General features: G+C 38.3%; 1 protein-coding gene across 1 annotated transcript in view; it reads left to right on the plus strand.

Annotated features, from left to right (window-relative positions):
• ARID1B (AT-rich interaction domain 1B) overlaps window positions 1-19,889 on the plus strand; it is a 307,767-nt gene extending 287,878 nt beyond the window's left edge. The window contains 7 exon segments of the mRNA XM_032215107.1: window positions 3,367-3,505; window positions 4,933-5,099; window positions 6,958-7,108; window positions 12,295-12,391; window positions 14,086-14,878; window positions 16,227-16,357; window positions 17,288-19,889. Of these exon segments, the coding sequence (XP_032070998.1) occupies window positions 3,367-3,505; window positions 4,933-5,099; window positions 6,958-7,108; window positions 12,295-12,391; window positions 14,086-14,878; window positions 16,227-16,357; window positions 17,288-19,018 (3,209 nt within the window). The 3' untranslated portion in view covers window positions 19,019-19,889.
• Window positions 19,890-21,346: the final 1,457 nt, after the last annotated feature.

Below are 21,346 nucleotides of genomic sequence, written 5' to 3' on the forward strand. Positions count from 1 at the left end.
TGTGATTTGGAAATTGCTGTGGATTCTGTGCGAGCCTCAGGGAGCAGCGTACAACTGCACAGTAGTGTAGTCAATGAGTCCAATTGGATGCTTTTGAGATACGATAGAATTAAGGTTCATCTATTGAGGAAACCTCAACTCATTCTTTCTATACCTAGATGTTAATCTTGTCAAACTATATATGCTCTATTCTAGTGGTAACTTTCAAGTATGGGATAGTTGACTCAGCCTTCCATCCTTCCGAGGTGGGTAAAATGAGGACCCAGATTGTTGTTGGGGGCAATATGCTGACTCTGTAAACCGCTTAGAGAGGGCTGAAAGCCCTATGAAGCGGTATATAAGTCTAACTGCTATTGCTATAGTTGTGCAACATAATGCTATTCTTTTCTTTAACAGAAGGGAGCTTCCAGAAGACCCAGGAAGGAAAATTAAAGACTAAAGCAGGAGTGTCCAACCTTGGCAACTTTTAAGACTTGTGAACTCAACTCCCAGAATTCCCCAGCCAGCAATTCTAAGAATTGAAGTCCGCAGATCTTAAAGTTGCCAAGGTTGGTCACCCCTGGAAAGTAACATATACTTTGAAGTTGCTACATTGATTACCAGTTGGCCTCCCAACTAATTTCAGAGTTGTGGTCATTACCTTTATAGCCTATACAGCACAACCGTGGGACTTATCAAACCACCCCTTGCCCAGTGACGTGCGGTGACGGTTACTGTTGGTGAGGCAAGACTGCAGCAGCGGCGAGAAGCAACATCCCCGGCACTGTGTCCGACAGGCGTCTCGCATTTATGGCGGACATAAACATGAGACGCCTGTCGGACACAGTGGCGGGGTGTTGCTTCTCGCCGCCATCGCGCTCCACCGCCTTGCCTCCCGCCTCCTCCGATGAACAATCCTGCTGCCCGGCCTGCAGCCAGCCCACCACCCCTCGCCCGACCTGCTCCCTGCCTGGACTCACCGCTCTTCTCCTCCTCCTCCCCGCTCGGTGCTGGGCTGGCTGCAGGCCGGGGCATCAGGATTGTTTGTCGGAGGAGGCGGGGGAGCAAGGCGGTGGAGCGCGACGGTGGCGAGAAGCATCTCAGATGGAGCCGGGACACCCAGAAGGCAAGCCGGCACTTCGGCATGCCTTTAAGTGCCGGCTTGCCTTCCGGGTGTCCTGGCTCCATCTGAGATGCTTCTCGCCGCCATCGCGCTTCCACCGCCTTGCCCCCCGCCTCCTCATATGAACAATCCTGCTGCCCCAGCCTGCAGCCAGCCCACCCAACCCGCCCGCCCGACCTGCTCCCTGCTGGACTCACCGCTCTCCTCCTCCTCCTCCTCGCTCGGTGCTGGGCTTTAAAGGGTCTCCCCTCCCCAGCCAGCCAGACCACCCAGCCAATTCCTCCCCCCACCACCACTGTGTCCAACAGGCCAGGTGTCTCGCGTTTATGGCGGACATAAATGCGAGACGCCTGGCCTGTTGAAACACAGCGGCGAGAATGTCCCTGCTGCTTCCGTGCTCCACCGCCTCGCCCCCCTGCCTCCTCCGACCCCACCGCTGTGAGAAAGAAAAAAAAAACACCACACACAAACCTCACAATAAAAAATTAAATATTTATTAAATTACAAATTACAAATTAAATTACAATAAATTTGAATCCCCCTCCCTCCGTCTGATCCACCTTTTCCAGCTGTGGAAACTCTCTCAACTCTCCTCTTGTCCGCCAAACGTAAGCGTGCTCACGTAAGCGTGCTCATAAGGCATGATTCGCTGCTCCCCGATCAGGAGGCGGGAGAATCAGTGCCTCTTTTGCATATGAAAGTGTTCGGTTTTTAACTCCTCCTTAACTTTTAAAAGGCGAACAATTCCCTTAGGCAAAAGAGGCCCCGAGTTCTCTGGCCTCCTCCCATAGTTAACACTGAGAGCAGACACCAAGCCACTGTGACTTTGAATCTAGTAGCAACTACCCTGGCTTTAATTATTTAAAAAAATTATTTAAAATTCTTCCTTTCCCTCAGGAGACTGGTGAGGCCCCGCCTCCCCTGCCTCTAGTGACTGCACGTCCCTGCCCTTGCCAGAATTGTCTTTGCTATCTAGCTAGGTCATCTAGAGAGGACCTGATGCAGATCCCAGTTTTGTGAAGGGCCTGGGGCGTGCAGCAGACGACAGGTCTTCTCCCCATATCCTCCTCCCAAACGTATCCCCACACCAACCCTCATAATATTTCATACACAAACTAAAGCACTTCTATTTCAGAATATATTTAGCATTTGGAAAGTTTAGTTTTATTGGTGCCTATCATATTAGGTTTGGGATGATTTATTGTAATTGGTAATGGTTAGTTTGTACTGTTTTCTTTTGACCTTTAGGATTGGGACAGCTTATAAATATTGTAAAGTAAATAATAACTTGCTTAATAACTTGTTATATACAAAGTGTGTAACATAATAGATCTTTTGTGGCAGACATTATGATCCACAGCTCTTTTTTTCTAGCTGAAGCAGAAATTACTATTTTCACCATATTTTAGGGAGCAATTAGTGAACAGGATAAGTCAGTCATCAGAGGGGCGGGGGAATCCCATATTTTAAGAGCTAACTTAGACATTTCATTGCTTGGGAGAAGATTACTCTATCAGCTTCATCATAAGTATTTATGAATCCACAGTGTATATATATTGGGATCCCCTCACATCAAGATATTAGAACAGTAACTTTGCCAAAGTTTCTCCTTTACAAGACCTTGTAAATATAAGGCCCATTGATTTATTTTGCTTGAGAAGCAGTCTGGAAGCAGTTCTAGGGAAATGATCCAACTTGAATTGAGTTTGTCTTGAGTTTGAAACCATCAATTCAGACAAACAATCTAATATAGTAAACAATACTTCCACCAACACTTGGCAGGGCAAGCCACTATATGTAAACAAGAGCTAATCTCAATTCCTGCAGCACTGAAGATGTTACCTAGTTGGGTAATAAATGTCTGCAAGAACCTCAAAGACCACCCAGGATTCTATGGAAATGATCCAAGAACATTAACTTGGTGTTTCCGACTTTTCTGTTGTGGTCTGTGAATCTATTATTCTTACAAGTCAAGTATATTTGAAAGGAGTTTAGAGTTTCAGATACAGGGAACCTGTACAATTCCATTATATCTGCCCTGTTGGTCATCAACTTGAAGAAGACCTGGACAAATTTTGCTTAAGCAGTATATAATGATTAATTCTTAGCCATAGCAGAATTTAATAAAATAAATCACATCTCATCTGGGAGGTATATTCAAATAAATAAAGATATTTCTTCTGTGCCTCAGTTTTCTTTCTACCCAGGCAAAAATTCACAACCTGATATTTTTTCCTCTTCCTTCTTTTTTAAAAAAAATTCAGCTAACTCGGGTTCTCTCCAGGGTCCACAGACCCCTCAGTCTACAGGGAGCAATTCTATGACAGAAGTGCCAAGTGACCTCAAGCCTCCAACACCAGCGTCCACACCTCATGGACAGATGACACCTACACAGAGCAGCAGGTACTTTTCTTAGAGCCTTTCAGGATATTGGATCTGTGCTTTGGCAAGTGCAGTCACTGCCCCAAATCCAGACACCTTCTCTCTCTTTCAGGGATGTTGCATTTTCCTGTGACTCAAAATGCAACATGTTGTGGGAAATATTATTGGTATCTGGAAAATGAGTGTCACGGGCATTTCTTGGATGCTGCCCATGACATCATTGATGGTGAGTGGCAGTTACCCCATCTTTCTTTGCCACCATATTGTCAATCTCACCCTTCCCCCTGACCAGGAATGAAAAAAAGGAAGTTATGGGATCTGAAATGCAGAGGTTCAAACTGATGTGTGAAAAAGTTGCTTTTAATTTCAATTTCCTCAATACACACACAGACCCCAAACTCTTCAGTCTTTGGTTAGAGCTTCATTGATGACAGAACTAAACTGTAAAAAGCTTTGCCTTAAGAATAATTTCATGTGAGTTTGCAGGATGAAGTTCTTCTGCTTTTTCGCTGTAGAACTCTTTGTGTGTATGTATAGATATGTGTGCAACTGTGTCCAGATGCATGCATAAACAACCAGAAAAAATGGAGAAAATTAGCGAGCAATCCCAAGTAAACCATTATCATGCTTAATCCTATTGTAGAGAACTAATTGGTAAATAGAACAACTTCTATTTTTCCCTAAAGGACTTCTCCATTATTTCCTGCAGCATCTGGCATTGAGAAAAAAAATGTCAGCCCCTCTCAGAAATAATTATTTGTGCACAATTTGAATTGTTTATCTACCAACACACAGGCACATTCATGTACAACCCTACTCACTGATTTTTAAAGTTGCCCGTTGTCCATGCGTGTTATTCCATACATACAAATGGGTATTTCTTTGGATATAAAATTTGGGGAATATTCAATGAACAGAGGCTGGATATGATCAGTGATCTGTCAACTAAATTTGAGAGGTATCTGCTTATATTCATATATTTAATTGTGGTGCAATTAAATGAATAAATTAACCATACAGTGCCTTTTCACAAGGCATAATATTCTTGATATAATTAAGAAGTTCTGAAACCAAGAATTGAGCTGTGATACATATAAATGATGGAAAGGGGGCACTATGTTGGGATGGTTAGACTGCTGTATTGAACTTAAGAAACTTTTGTTCAAATCCCAGCTCTGTTATGAAGTTTATTTTATGGGCCTTGGACAAATAGGTGTTCTCATATTCCACTCTGAACTTCTTGACTCAGGTAGAGAATGAGGTACTTGACCACTTGTTCTATATATTTTGAATATCTTATATATCCTATACTGTTAAGGCAACAGTGGTGATTTTCACAACAGTTTAACTTTCTGAACTCTATGGATCACCACCTGATCAGGCATTGCTCATCTATAACTGTGTCTCTATAACTCAAATACTTCCTATGTTCTATCTCTTTAGAATAGTTCAGTCAGTGTACATGATCCCTTTTCGGATATAAGTGATTCCACATACCCAAAGCGGAACTCTATGACTCCAAATGCACCCTATCAGCAATCAATGAATATGCCAGATATGATGGGAAGGATGCCCTATGAGCCAAACAAGGATCCTTTTGGTGGGATGAGAAAAGGTATTTTGTGTGCAGGAGGGGGTATGCACATAGACTCTATGTTTGTGTATTATCAGTTCCTAGATGGGATTCTCCATCTTTGTATTACAAAGGTATAAAAATATTTTTGACACTTTGTTTTTGTCTGTCTTTCTGTCTCTTTGTCTTCATAAGTAACTTTACAAGTTAACAGATTAGTGCAGAGAACTTTTGCCAATAAGTTTAAGAAGTTCCTTTTATGATACAGAAAATTATATGGAAGAGTTTTAAAATTATATTGTTCGAATTATACCAATACTCTCAATTTAGGCCTATTACTTTTCTGTAAGTAACAGGATTTGGTAAACTCAGATTATATACAAGCCAGTTTAATAAGACATACAATTATATAACATATATTATTTTAGTTTAAATCTCAATGTACCGGTAATCACCAATTGTCATTGTCTTATTTCACTTAGATGAGATAGAACTGCTGTAGGAAGTTTACAGGAATAAATCAGCATGCTAAGTATAAAGGAATTTATGTAATGGTTTAAAAATGGGTCTGTACCCTATAATATTCTTGGGGAACACTTTTTTGACATGGAAGTAAGGATCTTTTGCAACAGTTCCACATTATGGGAACCTGCTCCAAGTGCTAGATTTTTAGATCTGGACAAACGTCTCAGCAATGTCTAAAATATATAGGGATTTGAGTTAAATAGATCATTTATATCATGACTTCTACTAATAAGATTCAAATCCCTTTAACAGTCATATGTGAAGATACATAAAAATACAAAAAAGTCATACTGAATCTTCAGCAGTATTTGTAGAGCAATGCTGTACTTTAAGCAAAATCCTGACTATAGCAGGACTCAATTATTTCAGAAAAGCTGAACAAAAATGCCTCTCTAGAGTACCTTTCACAGCTAGATTCTGTTTATGTATGTACAGTATGTAGGCTGGTATCTGTATATACAGCTACAACAACTATTTTACATTCACAAGAACCTTGTCGTATACTTCAAGATGAGAGATAATGACTAAATCATGATTTATACTAGGCAATATTCTGTATCTATGAAATCATTTATTACTTTTAAGTCCCAAGGAGATTTCCAAAGTGACTTCCAGTTAGAAATCTGAGAGCAGGAATAAATAATAGAGCAATAAAACAAGTAAATCAATAAAATAAGAGCAGCAGCATTTTTAGTGTTAAAGCAGAAATTTAAAATAAGCAAATCAAAAGCTGTGAAGAACTTAGGAAAAAACATTTTATTTAGTGCCCAGATTTACCAATCCTGGTCACTTACATATTTTTTTCTGCCAACATCAAAAACTGAAGAGATCTGTGTTTTATGTCACTTCCAGGAGGGAGAAAAACCTTACTTGTCGGTAGATTGATATTTTAGAAACACTCTATTATCTGGTGGTCAGTAGATATTTATACATCTTCCTTTCCAAATTCACTACACAATAGATATGGAGAACTATATTTCATTTGTGTAGGCTGATCTTGGAGAACAAAAATAGCTGTGATCACAATGCTAATATATTTGAGCCAGTGGAAATTTGTAGGTTAGTAGTAGACTCCTTTCTTGAGGGAAAAAAAAGCAGAAAACAAAAATTGCTTGAGATTTTATTTGGATTTAAAATTATAAAATACAGTATGCTTAGAGTATCGATGTGGTCCCAGCTTGTAAACCACAGTAAAATACACAGTAGCATTATAATAGCACTTGTTGCTGAAGTACGTATCTCCTCAGTTCTGATACTGTTTGTTGAATTATTCTGCTTCAGTTCTCTGAACATAAATGGTATTTAATAATTCTTAATAATATATCTTTCAAATAACATAGGTAAGCCATATATTCTTTCTTTCTTTCTTTCATAGTGCCTGGAAATAGTGAACCCTTCATGGCCCCTGGACAAATGCCCAACAGTGGCATGCAGGATATGTACAGCCAGAGTCCCGCTGGAACCATTTCCAACATGGGCATAGGCCAACGCCAACAGTTTCCCTATGGAAGTGGTTATGACCGGAGGTGAGACTTCATTAACTTCAAAACACAGAGAAAAATGGTGAAAAGATTCTGCATTGTCACTGTCCTTCTAACAGACCATTTAGCTGAGCCATTTAATGCTCTTCAGAAAATCAGCGAGAGCAGAACCACTAATAGAGACTGAGTCTATTTTGAGTAGGAACTAATAAGTGAGTGTGTGCCGAACAAGGAGTTGCCTTGAGCTATATTTGATATATTTTTTGCTTAATCAGATTTCAGCATTATTATTCAGTGTGTGTGTAAGTGTGTATGTTCATGTATGTGTACGCTTAATGAACCAGCCACTGGGAAATTGCACCTTGTTCTGATGGTTTTGTGCTATCTGTTGTAGAGGAGTACGTTACAAAAATCTACGTAAACAAAGATTCTCATTTCCAGGATAGTCATTTAATACATCCCAGCCTCAATAAAGTCAACAATACTTCCATTTGGATGCCTATCCTCATTCACATTGTGACCCAACACACATAACTGACACGGGGTTGGAAATCAATATCCTCTGGTATGCAGGCAAGCAATACATTCATCAATGTAGAAAGGGAAAACTGGTAGGTAACAGATATATTCCTTCCCATGCTCTCCCACACCCAGTTCAAAGTTAAGCCAATGGGAGAGATTAGTTCTGTATTAGCATCATAAGACCATAAAAAGATCAAGATTTCCCTTTCCCAGTTATGTCTGACACTAGGGGAGGCAGTGCTTATCTCTTGCTTAGCTGAGGGAGCCAGTGTTTTTATTTATATTGCCACCTACTCACACATGGTGACTCATGGTCGTTTACAGGACTTAAAAGCACAATATAAATAAATATAAATAACAAAATAATAATCTCCACCCCCACAACAACAGCCATTTAATGCTGGCTGATATGTTGCCCAAAGACACTCACGGAACGTTGTTACCTTCCCACCGAAGTGGTACCAATTTAACTACTTGCATTTACATGCCTTTGAACTGTGTACTTGGACTCAAACTGCCAACCTTCCGGTTGACAAACCCAGCGTCTTAACCACTAGGCCACCACACGCACACCCTAGTCATAAGACCATAGCTGGAGAGAAGAAAAGAGAGGAGTTGCTAATTGGCTGGAATTCAGTAGAAGGGAGATTCTTTTTTGGAAAAGCAAATGTCTCCCTCAAAAAAGGGGAGGGGATGACGAACAATGGCTGTAGAAGTACAATAAAATGCACAAAGTAGCAAAACTTTTTTTTATTTATTCTCTTCAAAATTATACCATTTACAGTAACAGTCAACCTGCATAAAAATTAGTGCTATGCCAATAAATGCTTTTTGCCATGTTTCAGTGTTCTGGGAAAAAACAATTCATGCAGAATGTGTTTTTTTCTCTGCAGCCTGGCAGTGGGAACTTTCTGGTTTAGCATTATCTATCTGCCAGAAAAACAGCAATATATTTTAATTTTGGCTCATTGGTTGAAGTACCTTCTTCTTTATAGATAACTTTTGAAAAATGCTACTAAGGAAATTGACAGCAAGAAAAAGACTATTGAAAATGTATATTAAGCAATAAACTTTGCTTTATAAAGCAATCAAAGAGATTTTATGTCACTATACTTTACTAAAAAGATAAGTAGTGAATTCAAATTAGTTTCCATCACTGATCAGAATATTAGAAATGCCTGTGGATTTTATATCAAAAATTGCTAAAATGAATCAGTTTCAAAATGGTTTAACTCATCATGTAAATATAGCTCCTAAGGATTATTATGAGGATTATCATTAGGATTATGATATTTTGGGAGAAATGATCACATTATTTAAGAAAAAGAATGACTATAAAGAGTACGAGCAACAGTGTTGAGGGAGGCACCCATGGTGGATTGCCAAGGTGATAGAGTAAAGTTCATAACACTCAGAAGCAGCTTCCTAATTCAGTAAAGTGCTAACAACACAGATTTGCAAGATTGAGGTCAATACTATTAGGTATACCAAACTAAAAAGTCAATTCCACAAGAAGGCTAAAACTACGTTTATTGAGATTGTCCATAACAGTGATGGCGAATCTTTTAAACACTGAATGCTCAAACCGCGCATGCGCGCATGCCCAAACTGAGAGATGCGCATACGTGAATTTGCGTGAATATGCATGTGAATGCACAGACATGCGTGCATGCGCAGCAGAGACCTGAAGACCAGCTGGGCGGCGGGAAGCGGGGCATCCCAACACCAACAGTGTGGCAAGCGGTAAGATCTTTTTCTTTCGTGAGCTTCTGTTCATTGTTTGCAGGCAATAGAACCTCATGAAAGAAATGCTATGGAGATCTGACGGGATGATGGCACGTGTGCCAGCAGAAAGGGCTCTGCATGCCACCTGTGGCACCCGTACCATAGGTTCGCCATTAAGGGTCTATAATAAAAGAACCTTGCAAATTTTATTGTACCTCTTCCCCTTTTATAGTTCAGTAAATGATAGAGCTGTTTGTCTGATCTGCTTCTGAACACTATCTGGACAAATGTGTTCTTCAATTAGTAACCTAGTAACGGACCTTGGAAAGTAGGGAAATACAACACTGGATGTGACTAAGCCATCTCCTCCCGAGCTCCCTGCTTCCCCTCCACTATCTTTTTCATTTCATATTGTTGCACTTCCATTGTTTATTTTTATTGTTTTATTCCTTTACTATTGTTATTTTTACATTTTTTACCATTTTAATTTTGTTTTATTTTTGCAAGACACCCAGAATGGCCCCATGGCAAGATAGGTGGCAAATAATTTAACAAGTAAATAAATATCAAGGCCATACTCCTTACTCTCTACAATTACTTTTTAGTTATTAATTACATAGAATCCTAAGTAGTTTTCATGAATAGATATGAAACTTGCAACTGCATAGTTCTTTATCCATCAGGCAAAAAAGAGCTGCATAAGCGAGCCTCTAAAATTTTATTCATCAAAAGTCTGCAGTGGCCTATAAAACATTTTCAGCCTTAGAGAAAATGTTGATTTGAAATTGGCTATTCCCTAAGTTTTTTTTATTATTATTATTTTAATTCACCAGACTTGAAGAATAAGTGTTTTTTACAGTGTGAAGTTTCCTTTGTCATTTTAGGTTGGATCATGGGCTGGGTCCTGAAGGCAGTATGGGAGCACCTGGTCAAAGCAACATGGTGCCTTCAAACAGTGACCCAAGCATGTACTCTCCTAACTGTTATCCTGGGCAACAAAGGTGAATAATTTAATCTGTTTAAAATACCTGTGTTAACAGATAAACTTAAATTTTAAGGATTACTGGATAGGAGGTGCAATTGCTACACTGGATTGCTGTATTGCATTTCATGCTCTCGGATTTTCTGCAAGACACTGGCATAAATTCCTTGAGAATAATGATGGTTGCATGGCTGCAGTGCTTGGTAGATGATTTTATGCTTTACCTTCGGCTTTTTTAAAAGCTTTTAAAAGTTTGGATTCTAGAGATGGATTCATTTGGACCATGTAGAGAACTTGAGATTACAGCATTTTTACACATTATAAAACCATTCACCAGAGAATATTTTTCTCAGCCTTTTACTTTACATTCATTTGTAAAACAGTGAGGTTCTCAGGTGTTTCTTTGTTGATGTCGTTTCATAAATAAATTAATTGAACATGTGTTTGAAATACAGGGTACTGCTCCTTTCTCTCAAACCCTAAAATAAATTTGTTTCACGTATCGCTATACAGTGAGATAGCATGACTATTATCTCTAACCTAATTTAACTAGCACAATTTAAGCCAAATATATTTTTAGTGAAAAAGTAGATCACTGAAGTTCTTGAAATTTCAATTACTTTCATTTTTAGCAGATTTCTCCACTTTAGATCACTGGGGCAATATAGATTTTTTTTAATTGAGGTATTATAAATCAACCATATGTGTATTTAATGCAACAATGCAATAATCCAGGAAACTGCATTGCTTGGGAAATTGGGAAATTCGCTCTCTTTTCTCCCATGGTAAATGCCTTATCTTTTAGACTTACGTCTCAGGAGTAGCACGCAGACTGCTGTGTCCAATCAAAACTCTCCCATTCTCCCTTGCCCCATTTTCTGTACTTTTCTGTTGAACTGTGTGACATTTCTGATCATGATATTTGTGCTGTTACCATAATATTAGCTAGCCCACTGCAGGAGTATGATATCCTGGGTGAGCTCATGGTGCTTACATCCAATGCTGAATGCTTATTTGCTTAAAACCATTCAACCTGGTATGGGAGAATTTGATGACTGCATTTAGATGTCACATTGTAAGAACAAATGTAAACGTTTTATCTATTTGGATAAAATATAGAAGGTGCTTTTCTTCAATTCCAGGTAAGTTTGAGGCTGCACCTAAAACTCCTAAGTTTGGAGCCCAATAGATATAACAAGCTCATTCAAATCGTTTAAAATAGTGATTCTTAGCTGATTTTATTAGATATGTAATCTTAGTATTGCTACTGTTGTTTTACATTCCATTATTTCTTTGTATTCCAGTTAACTATCTTTCTACTTCAGATTTGTAATCTTTTTAAAAAAAATCTAAGAATGGCTATTAGATCATGCATTACTCATTTATACATAAATGATTTTAAAACTGTAGCACTCTGGCGATATTAGGTAATCATATATTGTTGCCAACATTCTGAATATCAAGTATGGAATCTGCTTCAGCCAGTCAGTTGCATTTCTTATCAGTTACAGTACATTAGTCAGATGCTTTTGTATTAAAGCTCATGTAGACATTGCCAAGTGAGATTCAAGAATAGGGAATCATAAACTGCCAAGTCATCCGAAGAAAGGTGAAACATGTCTGCATCCAGGCCACATGTTATTTTTATCTGATGGTAGGCACGTTCAATCCTGAAAACAGAGACATCACTTTTTTTACCAATATTGATATATTATTACCAATTATTCTAAGAGACTGATAACTGATTTACTCTGTTATATTTGTATTGAATATGTTTGAGTGGAATTGAGTGTATGAAATCGAAAATTAAAACCACTTCATTTTTAAAACATACTGTACTACATTTGGTGGAGGATGTTTGATATGAAAAAAGAGGGTGCTGTTGGAGATTTTCAGGCTTCATGAAAGACAGAAACTGTCTTAATGGGATAAGAAGTTTCAATATTTTGGGGCATTTTGGAAATCATAAGCACTAATATACAGCTCATATTTTTCATTGCAGGCATGAACCGTATGGACCGCAGTATCCAATGCAAGCTCCTCCTTCTGGACAACCCACCTATGGAGGACACCAATCTGGAATGTTTCCACAGCAGCAGGTAAATAGTTTTATAATGTTATTCTTTTCGCAAAATTCATTCTAGAAATCTAAGCATTTGGCACTGGCACTGGCAAAAAAAGTAAACAGTGGACAACGATGTTTGTTACTTATGAACAGTGTATATTTGTATCCTTTTATATGGAATGGTTCTTAACAGCAACTGACTAATGTTATGATACAGAACCTGCACTAAAATTATTCTGTTTTATTGACTGAGAAATCTGTAAGAAAGCATAGATAATTAATAAGATGTATCCCAAATAGTTCCATATGCAATGGACTAAATTGTGGTAGCATTAAATTTAGAGGCGGGGATTTGTAGGATCATAGAATTGTAAAATTGGAAAGAACTACAAGGCGTAGCTAGTCAAATTCTCTGCCTTGTGCAGGAAAAACAGTTAAATCACTCATAAGAAATGGCTGACCAGCATCTTAAAAATCTCTAGACATGGGGAACCCATAGCCTTCATAAACAGACTATTTTACTGTTGTATAAAATTAGAAAGGAAGATAATTCTGCCTTCTTATTTAAAACCTCTACGGATGTTTCAATTAGGGAGAAAGGAACACGGTTAGTGAATCTGCAGAAGTTGCCATCACCTGTCCTCCATAACAGAACCGAGCAATTAGTGTTGAGGTAGCCTTTCTTCCCCAACATTCAAAATTATATTTATTGATTGTTTGATTCATAGCTAATAACATTTCAAAGTAAATTATTGGCAATTAAAAATAAGTGGAACCTACAAGAAAATTTTGTAATGAGGATTTTTCTTCTTCTGGGCTTCATTTAGCTAGCAATCATACTGTTTAATGTTTGGTATACTGTACAAATGATATGCCTAGATTATTCATTTTTACTTGTTATTGCATGTTATATGTTCCTCTGTTTTTAGTTTTTTATAGTTTGTTTTGGCATTTTCTTGTATATTAATTGGGGGTTTGTATTGCTGTGTATGTTTCAAAATAAATAAATGATGTTATTGGCAATATTTAGCCACATAAGAATCATCACAAGGAAAATGTGTGTGCGTGAGAGAAAGAACATGCTCAGATATTCCCATCTATATGCCTGCCACTTTCAAAACATTTAAATCACTCCACTAATACATATAAAAAACCTCAATCAAATATCATATTCAGTGCCACATAGAATTATCCTTAATACTTTTTATCCTTAAAAGATACTAATTAAGATCTAGGAGCATCCAAACGAAGATTCTAGGTTTATTTTAGGGTTTTTTTTTTAAAAAAAATAAACATCTAAAGTCTAAAAACATCTTAACTAATAAATACATTTTATCATCTTCCTGATCCCACTCCCATAACTTAATAGTTGGAAACAAAATATTAAGACATTTAATTATAATGTAGTATTTACCTCAAAACAATTCCTAAAATGAAATTGGTACCTCATTTTATGCCTATAGTCATAATCATATAGTCTGACATTAAAATCATTATTCACTTAAATGTTACACACTACATATGGACAAAATTTCAACCACCTTATGCATATTTATTCAAATAATTAAAAGGTCATTTTACATCTTTCAAATACTAATGAAAATAAAGATGATTATTTGTATTTAAAATATTGTAAGTATATTGTAATTATTCTATCACTCAAATGCATAAGAACATACAAAAATAACATTTTATATTATTTTAAATATTTGGTGTCTATTTTTTCAGAACTACAAACGTCATATGGATGGCATGTATGGGCCTCCAGCAAAACGACATGATGGAGATATGTTTAACATGCAATATAGCAACCAACAGCAGGAGATGTTTAACCAGTACAGCAGTGCTTACTCTGGACCAGACAGGAGACCCATCCAGGGACAGTATCCATATCCTTATAACAGAGAGAGGATGCAGGCTCCTGGACAAATGCAACAACATGGAATACCTCCACAGATGATTGGTGGCCCAATGCAGTCATCAGCTTCCAGTGAAAGCCCCCAACAAAACCTGTGGCCCACAAGAAATGATATGTCTTACCCATATCAGAACAGGCAAGGCCCCGGAGGCCCTGCACAGGCCCCACCTTATCCAGGGATGAATCGTACTGATGATATAATGGTACCTGACCAGAGAATAAACCATGAAAGCCAGTGGCCTTCTCATGTCAACCAGCGACAGCCTTCTTACATGTCATCCTCTGCTTCCATGCAGCCTATTACTCGACCTCCTCAGTCATCCTATCAGACGCCACCATCAATGCCAAACCACATATCTCGAGCTCCTAGCCCTGCATCTTTCCCACGCTCTCATGAAAATCGTATGTCTCCCAGTAAATCTCCATTCCTATCCTCTATGAAGATGCCAAAAGTTATGCCCACTCTTCCAGGCTCGCAGGTCACAGGTCCTCCAACACAACCACTACCATCTATTAGGCGGGAAGTAACTTTTCCTCCAGGTTCAGTAGAAGCATCCCAACCAGTTTTAAAACCAAGGCGAAAGATTACCTCAAAAGATATCGGTAAGTCCTCCTATTGTCCTTTCAGAGGAAGAAACTTTTTACAATAATTTTGTAGAGCTTGCATTTATTTCTATTAATTTGCTTAAGAAATTAGTTTTATTCAATTGAAGCTGAGCTCAAATTTTTTTCGTGGTAGGAATAATGATTTATGTATCATCAAAATACAAATGAATACTGAATATTTAGAGAAGTATAATGGTGGTAAGAGGTACAATATTGTATTATTTTAAGATGATATTGTTCTTATGTATTTTCATAGTATTTTATATTGTGTATAATTAATGGTTGCTTATGATCTCAGAACAAAAGTCTGAATTCCCATATAATGTATCTTATACAGTAACTTAAACAAACAAAACTTGAAATTTTAACTTGAAAGCTTTCTTTTCAAGGAGTAAAGTTGTTAATGGAGTAGTAACTGTTGACAAAAGGAAACAGTTAAAATATATGTAAAGCTGAGGAAGCTTGACTTGGAGTAGTATAACGGTACTGTTGCTTGGAAAATTGATCTATGAGATATGATATTGACAAATTCTGGACATGCTGATCAGTCATCTTCTTTCCTGAAAGAAAGCAAAGATAGTCTTATTGCACTGATGTGTATGCCCCATTTTCTTAAGTTGCTGATGAATAGTATCTTGTTGCATCTTACAGAGATACATTGATATGTTTGGATATCACTCAAGCTGCAAAAACTATCCTTCTTCTTGGTAGCTTTCCTTCCCTAAAAGGAAACTCCAGGAGAATTTGTTTCCTAGGGAGAAATACCTAGCAGTTTTTTAAAACAAAAATTAGTTTGGTTCTTTATAAATGTATTGTATGCTTTAAGTGAGAATTGTAAGAGTGCTGAAGCAAACATAATTTTTATTTTTCTGAAGAGGAAGAAACTAATAAACATAGAGCAGTTTGATATTTCCCATGTCAACCTCTTCTACTGGTATTATAAAGCTGCTTTTTTCTCTGCACCCACCTACTCTAAAGATGTGGAGATTAACTGCATTTTACAAAATGAAAGTGGAGCATTTCATCAGAATATACAGAGTTTTCACTCTGTACCACAAAGCATGTGTGACACATGTACTTATGTATTTCCAAATTAACTGAGATAAAACCTTAATGTCTCTGTCAATTTCCTAGGCTTTAGAGAAGATCATCCCTTCAGTTTCACAACAGTCTAGCTCTTTTCATACGATTATATAATAGGGCATCAAAAATTATTTGGAAATACTTTGGAACTTGTGCAAGTACAATACTCTGATCTTTAAAAAAACAAATTGTCTCTGTTTTCCGGCTTCCAATGCTGCAGATTTCTTCTTAATAAATGCTTCCTTGCTTTGTTTGTTTTCAGTGAGTCCGGAAGCCTGGCGAGTGATGATGTCTCTTAAATCAGGCCTTCTTGCAGAAAGTACTTGGGCATTAGATACTATTAACATTCTTCTGTATGATGATAGTACGGTTGCTACTTTCAATCTCTCACAGGTAGGTTGGTTATTTTTCATCTTGATGACACCATTCATTCTGTAAATGGAGGGGAATCCCACATTCTTTGCTGCTATGTTTTCCAATGCCTGAGCCATCCAGTTCCCCTTAGGACTAGGGCAAATCCTCCAAAGACCAAAGAGGATATACAGCTCATAGATGGTGGATCAACAACTGGCATATTTTCCTGTAATGTAATGGGGAGGTAAAGGTGCACATTGTCATGCCATGGAACTAGTTTTTGCTCATGTATTACACAAATCTGTGAATGTAAAAGTTATGAGTCTTCTTGTTTTGACTGCTAAAGTAAAATAGGGTAAGACAAAGAATTATACAAATAATTGTATAATTATACAATTATAGCAATAGCACTTAGATTTATATACTTTCACAGTGTTTTACAGCACTCTCTAAATGGTTTACAGTCAACAATGTGGGTCCCCATTTTACCAACCTAAGAAGGATGAAAGGCTGAGTCAGTCAGGATTGAAGGAATCAAACTCCTGGCAATGAGCAGTTAGCCTGCAATATTGCATTCTAACCACTACACTATCAAGGCTCATTATACTCATACTTGTAACTCAGGATTATATGTAAATGGTTCACATGCTTTGAAAAGGAAAGAAATTTTCTTTGAAAAGAAGACTCAGTTCACTTTTACAATCACATGAACGAAATAGTACTCAAAAGTAAACTTTTAAGGAATTCATAATTGTTAACTTTTTTATAATGGTGTGCTCTGAACTCTATAACTCTAATCTACAGATTAAATAGGAAGAAAGGACTAACCAATTCTGAATCGTGTAAAAGGGAATCTAAAGATCTTTTTTTTCCTAAAACAAATCATTTCTTATTTCCACAATTCTATAATAAACTAAAATGTTCTTTTTACCATTTTTTCTGTTTTCTTTTTCCTCTTTGTTTCCTCAGTTATCTGGTTTTCTTGAGCTGTTGGTGGAATATTTTAGAAAATGCCTGATTGATATTTTTGGGATCCTTATGGAATATGAAGTGGGACATCCAGGACCAAAACTGCAAGATCATAATTCATCTCCGAATGAGGATGGGCAGTCTGCAACAGAGGATGTCAGGAAAGAGGAAGAAAACAATGGTGAATGTATTGATTACTTTGATGACCTGGAAGATGAGGAGGAGGAAGAGGAAGAAGATGAAGCTGAGAGCACAGAGGAAGGAAAGAGCACTCTTGTTGCTCCACCTGGTGCCATTCTTGATCCAAGTGAGAGGCCAAAACAAGCCAGTAAGTTTGACAAGTTGCCAATAAAAATAGTAAAGAAAAACAACTTATTTGTTGTTGACCGATCTGATAGGTTGGGGCACGTTCAGGAATTCAACAGTGGGCTTCTTCATTGGCAACTTGGTGGGGGTGATACAACTGAACATATTCAGACCCACTTTGAGAGTAAGATGGAGATTCCTCCTTGCAGGCGGCCATCTCTATCAGTCTCCTCAGGTAAAAAGAAGAATATAGAGGGGAAAGGAGAATCTGAGGAACAGCAAGACAAAAGCATATCAGCCACTATTGATGATGTCTTGTCAGCTCGTCCAGGAGCATTGTCTGAAGACCCCGACTCTAATTCTCAGACAGATAGTAATAAATTTCCATTTGGGATCCATCAAGTGAAAAGTCATCGAAATATCAAACTGCTGGAAGATGAGCCACGGAGTCGAGATGAGACTCCTCTATGTACCATTACCCATTGGCAAGATTCTTTGGCCAAGCGTTGCATCTGTGTGTCAAATATTGTCCGTAGCTTATCTTTTGTGCCTGGCAATGATGTGGAAATGTCTAAACATGCAGGCTTGGTGCTAATCTTGGGAAAGTTGATTCTTCTTCATCATGAGCACCCAGAAAGAAAGCGTACACCACAGACATATGAAAAAGAGGAAGAAGTGGACAAAGGGGTGGCCTGCAGCAAGGATGAGTGGTGGTGGGACTGCCTTGAAGTCTTGAGGGATAATACATTGGTCACACTAGCCAACATTTCTGGGCAGCTAGACTTATCTGCTTATACAGAAAGCATCTGTTTGCCAATTTTGGATGGCTTACTGCACTGGATGGTGTGCCCCTCGGCAGAGGCCCAAGATCCTTTTCCAACTGTGGGGCCCAACTCAATCCTTTCGCCTCAGAGACTTGTACTGGAAACCCTGTGTAAACTCAGTATCCAAGACAATAATGTGGACCTTATATTGGCCACGCCCCCATTCAGTCGTCAGGAGAAACTGTATGCTACTTTAGTTAGGTACGTTGGGGAACGCAAAAATCCTGTCTGCCGAGAAATGTCAATGGCGCTCTTATCAAACCTCGCCCGAGGGGACACGTTAGTGGCAAGGGCAATAGCTGTGCAGAAGGGAAGCATTGGAAACTTGATAAGCTTCCTTGAGGATGGGGTCACCATGGCCCAGTACCAGCAGAGCCAGCATAACCTTATGCACATGCAGCCTCCGCCTTTGGAGCCACCTAGCGTGGACATGATGTGCAGGGCAGCCAAGGCCTTGTTGGCCATGGCCCGGGTAGAGGAAAACCGCTCTGAATTCCTTTTACATGAGGGCCGCTTGTTGGATATCTCAATATCAGCTGTCCTGAACTCTATGGTTGCATCTGTCATCTGTGATGTACTCTTTCAGATAGGGCAGTTATGACACAAGTGAGACGCAAGCATGTGTGAGTGGAGATTAAAGGGTCACATATAACTGGCTGGTTTCTGTACCTGTTTATCCAGTGTAGGAAGAATGGGAAAAAAAGAAGAAAAAGAAGAATCTTTGCTCCTCTGCCCCATTCGCTATTTACCAATTGGGAATTTTAAAACATTAATTTGAACAGTTATGGAATTAATATTTGCTGTCTATGTGTATAAGTACATCTTTTTATTTTATTTTTTTAACCAAAGTCTCTAGTACATTCAAAGATCGCATTTCTTTTTCATAGCTATCCTTGTCCATGTTTGTTTTTCCCATATTTGAATCATATTTTTCGGGGAGGGGAAGCAACTTTGAATTGGGGGTGTCAGGATATAGCAAAATATGATTTGATGTTGGGAGAAAGGGGCGTGCCACTGTCAAATGCAAAAGTGGAGGGAAAAAATGCTGAGTTAATGTGCTTTTTATTTTTTAAGAACAAAAGAAATTCCAACCATCCTTACTGTCATTGCCCAAAGCGCTGTGTGCAATAGAAGAATGATAGTGATGTAGGTGTGGTGGATGGTCAAGGAAAGACAGTCAGTTCCTCGTCTGCCCACAACATTTTCTTGGGTTCTCTGTAGGAGAACAGTTACACTATGCTAGGAGCAAAACCAATTCTTTAAGAAAGTAAAAACATAACTCTGAAGACGATCAACACAAATTGCTTCCTCACCAGAACTGTCAACATCAATATCTATTGTTTGACCTTCCCACAATGACAATTCATCACAATTCCTTTAAATCATTTTTTAAAATATTTTTTATTGCCTAAAGGCAGTGTTGTATATAGAAGTTGTACATTAAACATACCCTCATCTTTTTAAAAAAAAAATAAAACAAGTACAAGGATTTATTTTTTTCATGATGTGGTAACTACAAAGTGATGGTAGACTTAATTTTATTATTATTATTATTGTTATTATATTATTATTATATTATTATTTTCTTTGGGCCATAACTCCAAAAACTAAGAAAAAAACACCACGAGGGTAATGTACAAGTTTCTGTATGTATAAAGTCATGCTCTATTTCGGGAGAGCAATTGCTCACAACTTACTTTATAAATCAAGATGTGGAAATGGTTACGTACGGATTGATTTAAGAAAATGGTTACCAGTCTACAGAAAAAAAATACATATATGGGGAAAAAAAGAAAACACAACTTCAAAGATTTTTCAGTGCAAAGAATACACATTTGTATTTCAAAATAATGTAGTTTAAAAAATACAAAAAAACTTGATGTAAATTCCTCCTTTTCCTCTGGCTTAATGAATATCATTTATTCAGTATAAAATTTATATGTTCCACATGTTAAGAATAAATGTACATTAAATCTTGTTAAGCACTGTGACGGGTGTTCTTGAATAATGTTCTCATTTCTTCATGAAATCCCAACTGTTTCAGACTATGATGGCGAAGGTTATGTTTTTCTGCTCTGCTCTCTCTGAGTTCATCTCGTGTTCAGGTAATGTAACAAACAAAAACCTTAATTTTTTCTATCCTTATTTATAATAAAGAAGATCACAGAAGAAGATGATATTGCTAATTTTCACTGTGTCTACGAAAGTTGCTGCACTCAAGGTATATATGCTTGAATAAAACTCTGTAAAAATGGCAATCATAATTTGATTGAGTTAGCTTATATAGTTTGGAAGTTTATTGGCATTTGTATGCCGCCCACTCCCTAGGGACTCTGGGCGGCTTACAGACAAAACAAGGGAATATAGAAAAATTAAAATAGAAATACAATAGTTTAAAATTACACAACATACATACTACTTAAAATGGGGCTGGATGCTAATCAACAGCCCCAGGCCTGCCGAAACAGCCAGGTCTTAGTAGCTTTACGGAAGGCCGGAAGAGTAGTGAGGGTTCGGATCTCTACGGGGAGATCATTCCATAGGGCCGGGGCAGCAACAGAGAAGGCCCTCCCCGGGGGGGGGGGGGTCGCCAGCCGACATTGACCGGCCGATGGCACCTGGAGGAGGCCCAATCTGATCTTGTCAGTCTTTGGGAGGTAAATGGCAGGAGGCGGTCTCTCAGGTAGCCATGTCCTAAACCATGTAGGGCTTTAAAAGTGACGACTAGCACCTTGAAGCGTGTCCGGAGACCAATGGGGAGCCAGTGCAGCTCGCGGAGGATAGGTGTAACATGGGTGTATCTAGGTACACCCATTATCGCTCGCGCGGCTGCATTCTGGACCAACTGCAGTCTTCGAGCACTCTTCAGGGGCAGCCCCATGTAGAGCGTGTTACAGTAATCCAGTCTTGAGGTGAAGAGGGCATGAGT

The sequence above is a fragment of the Thamnophis elegans genome, chromosome 4, assembly GCF_009769535.1.
Source record: "Thamnophis elegans isolate rThaEle1 chromosome 4, rThaEle1.pri, whole genome shotgun sequence".
NCBI classification, from domain to species: Eukaryota; Metazoa; Chordata; class Lepidosauria; order Squamata; family Colubridae; genus Thamnophis; species Thamnophis elegans.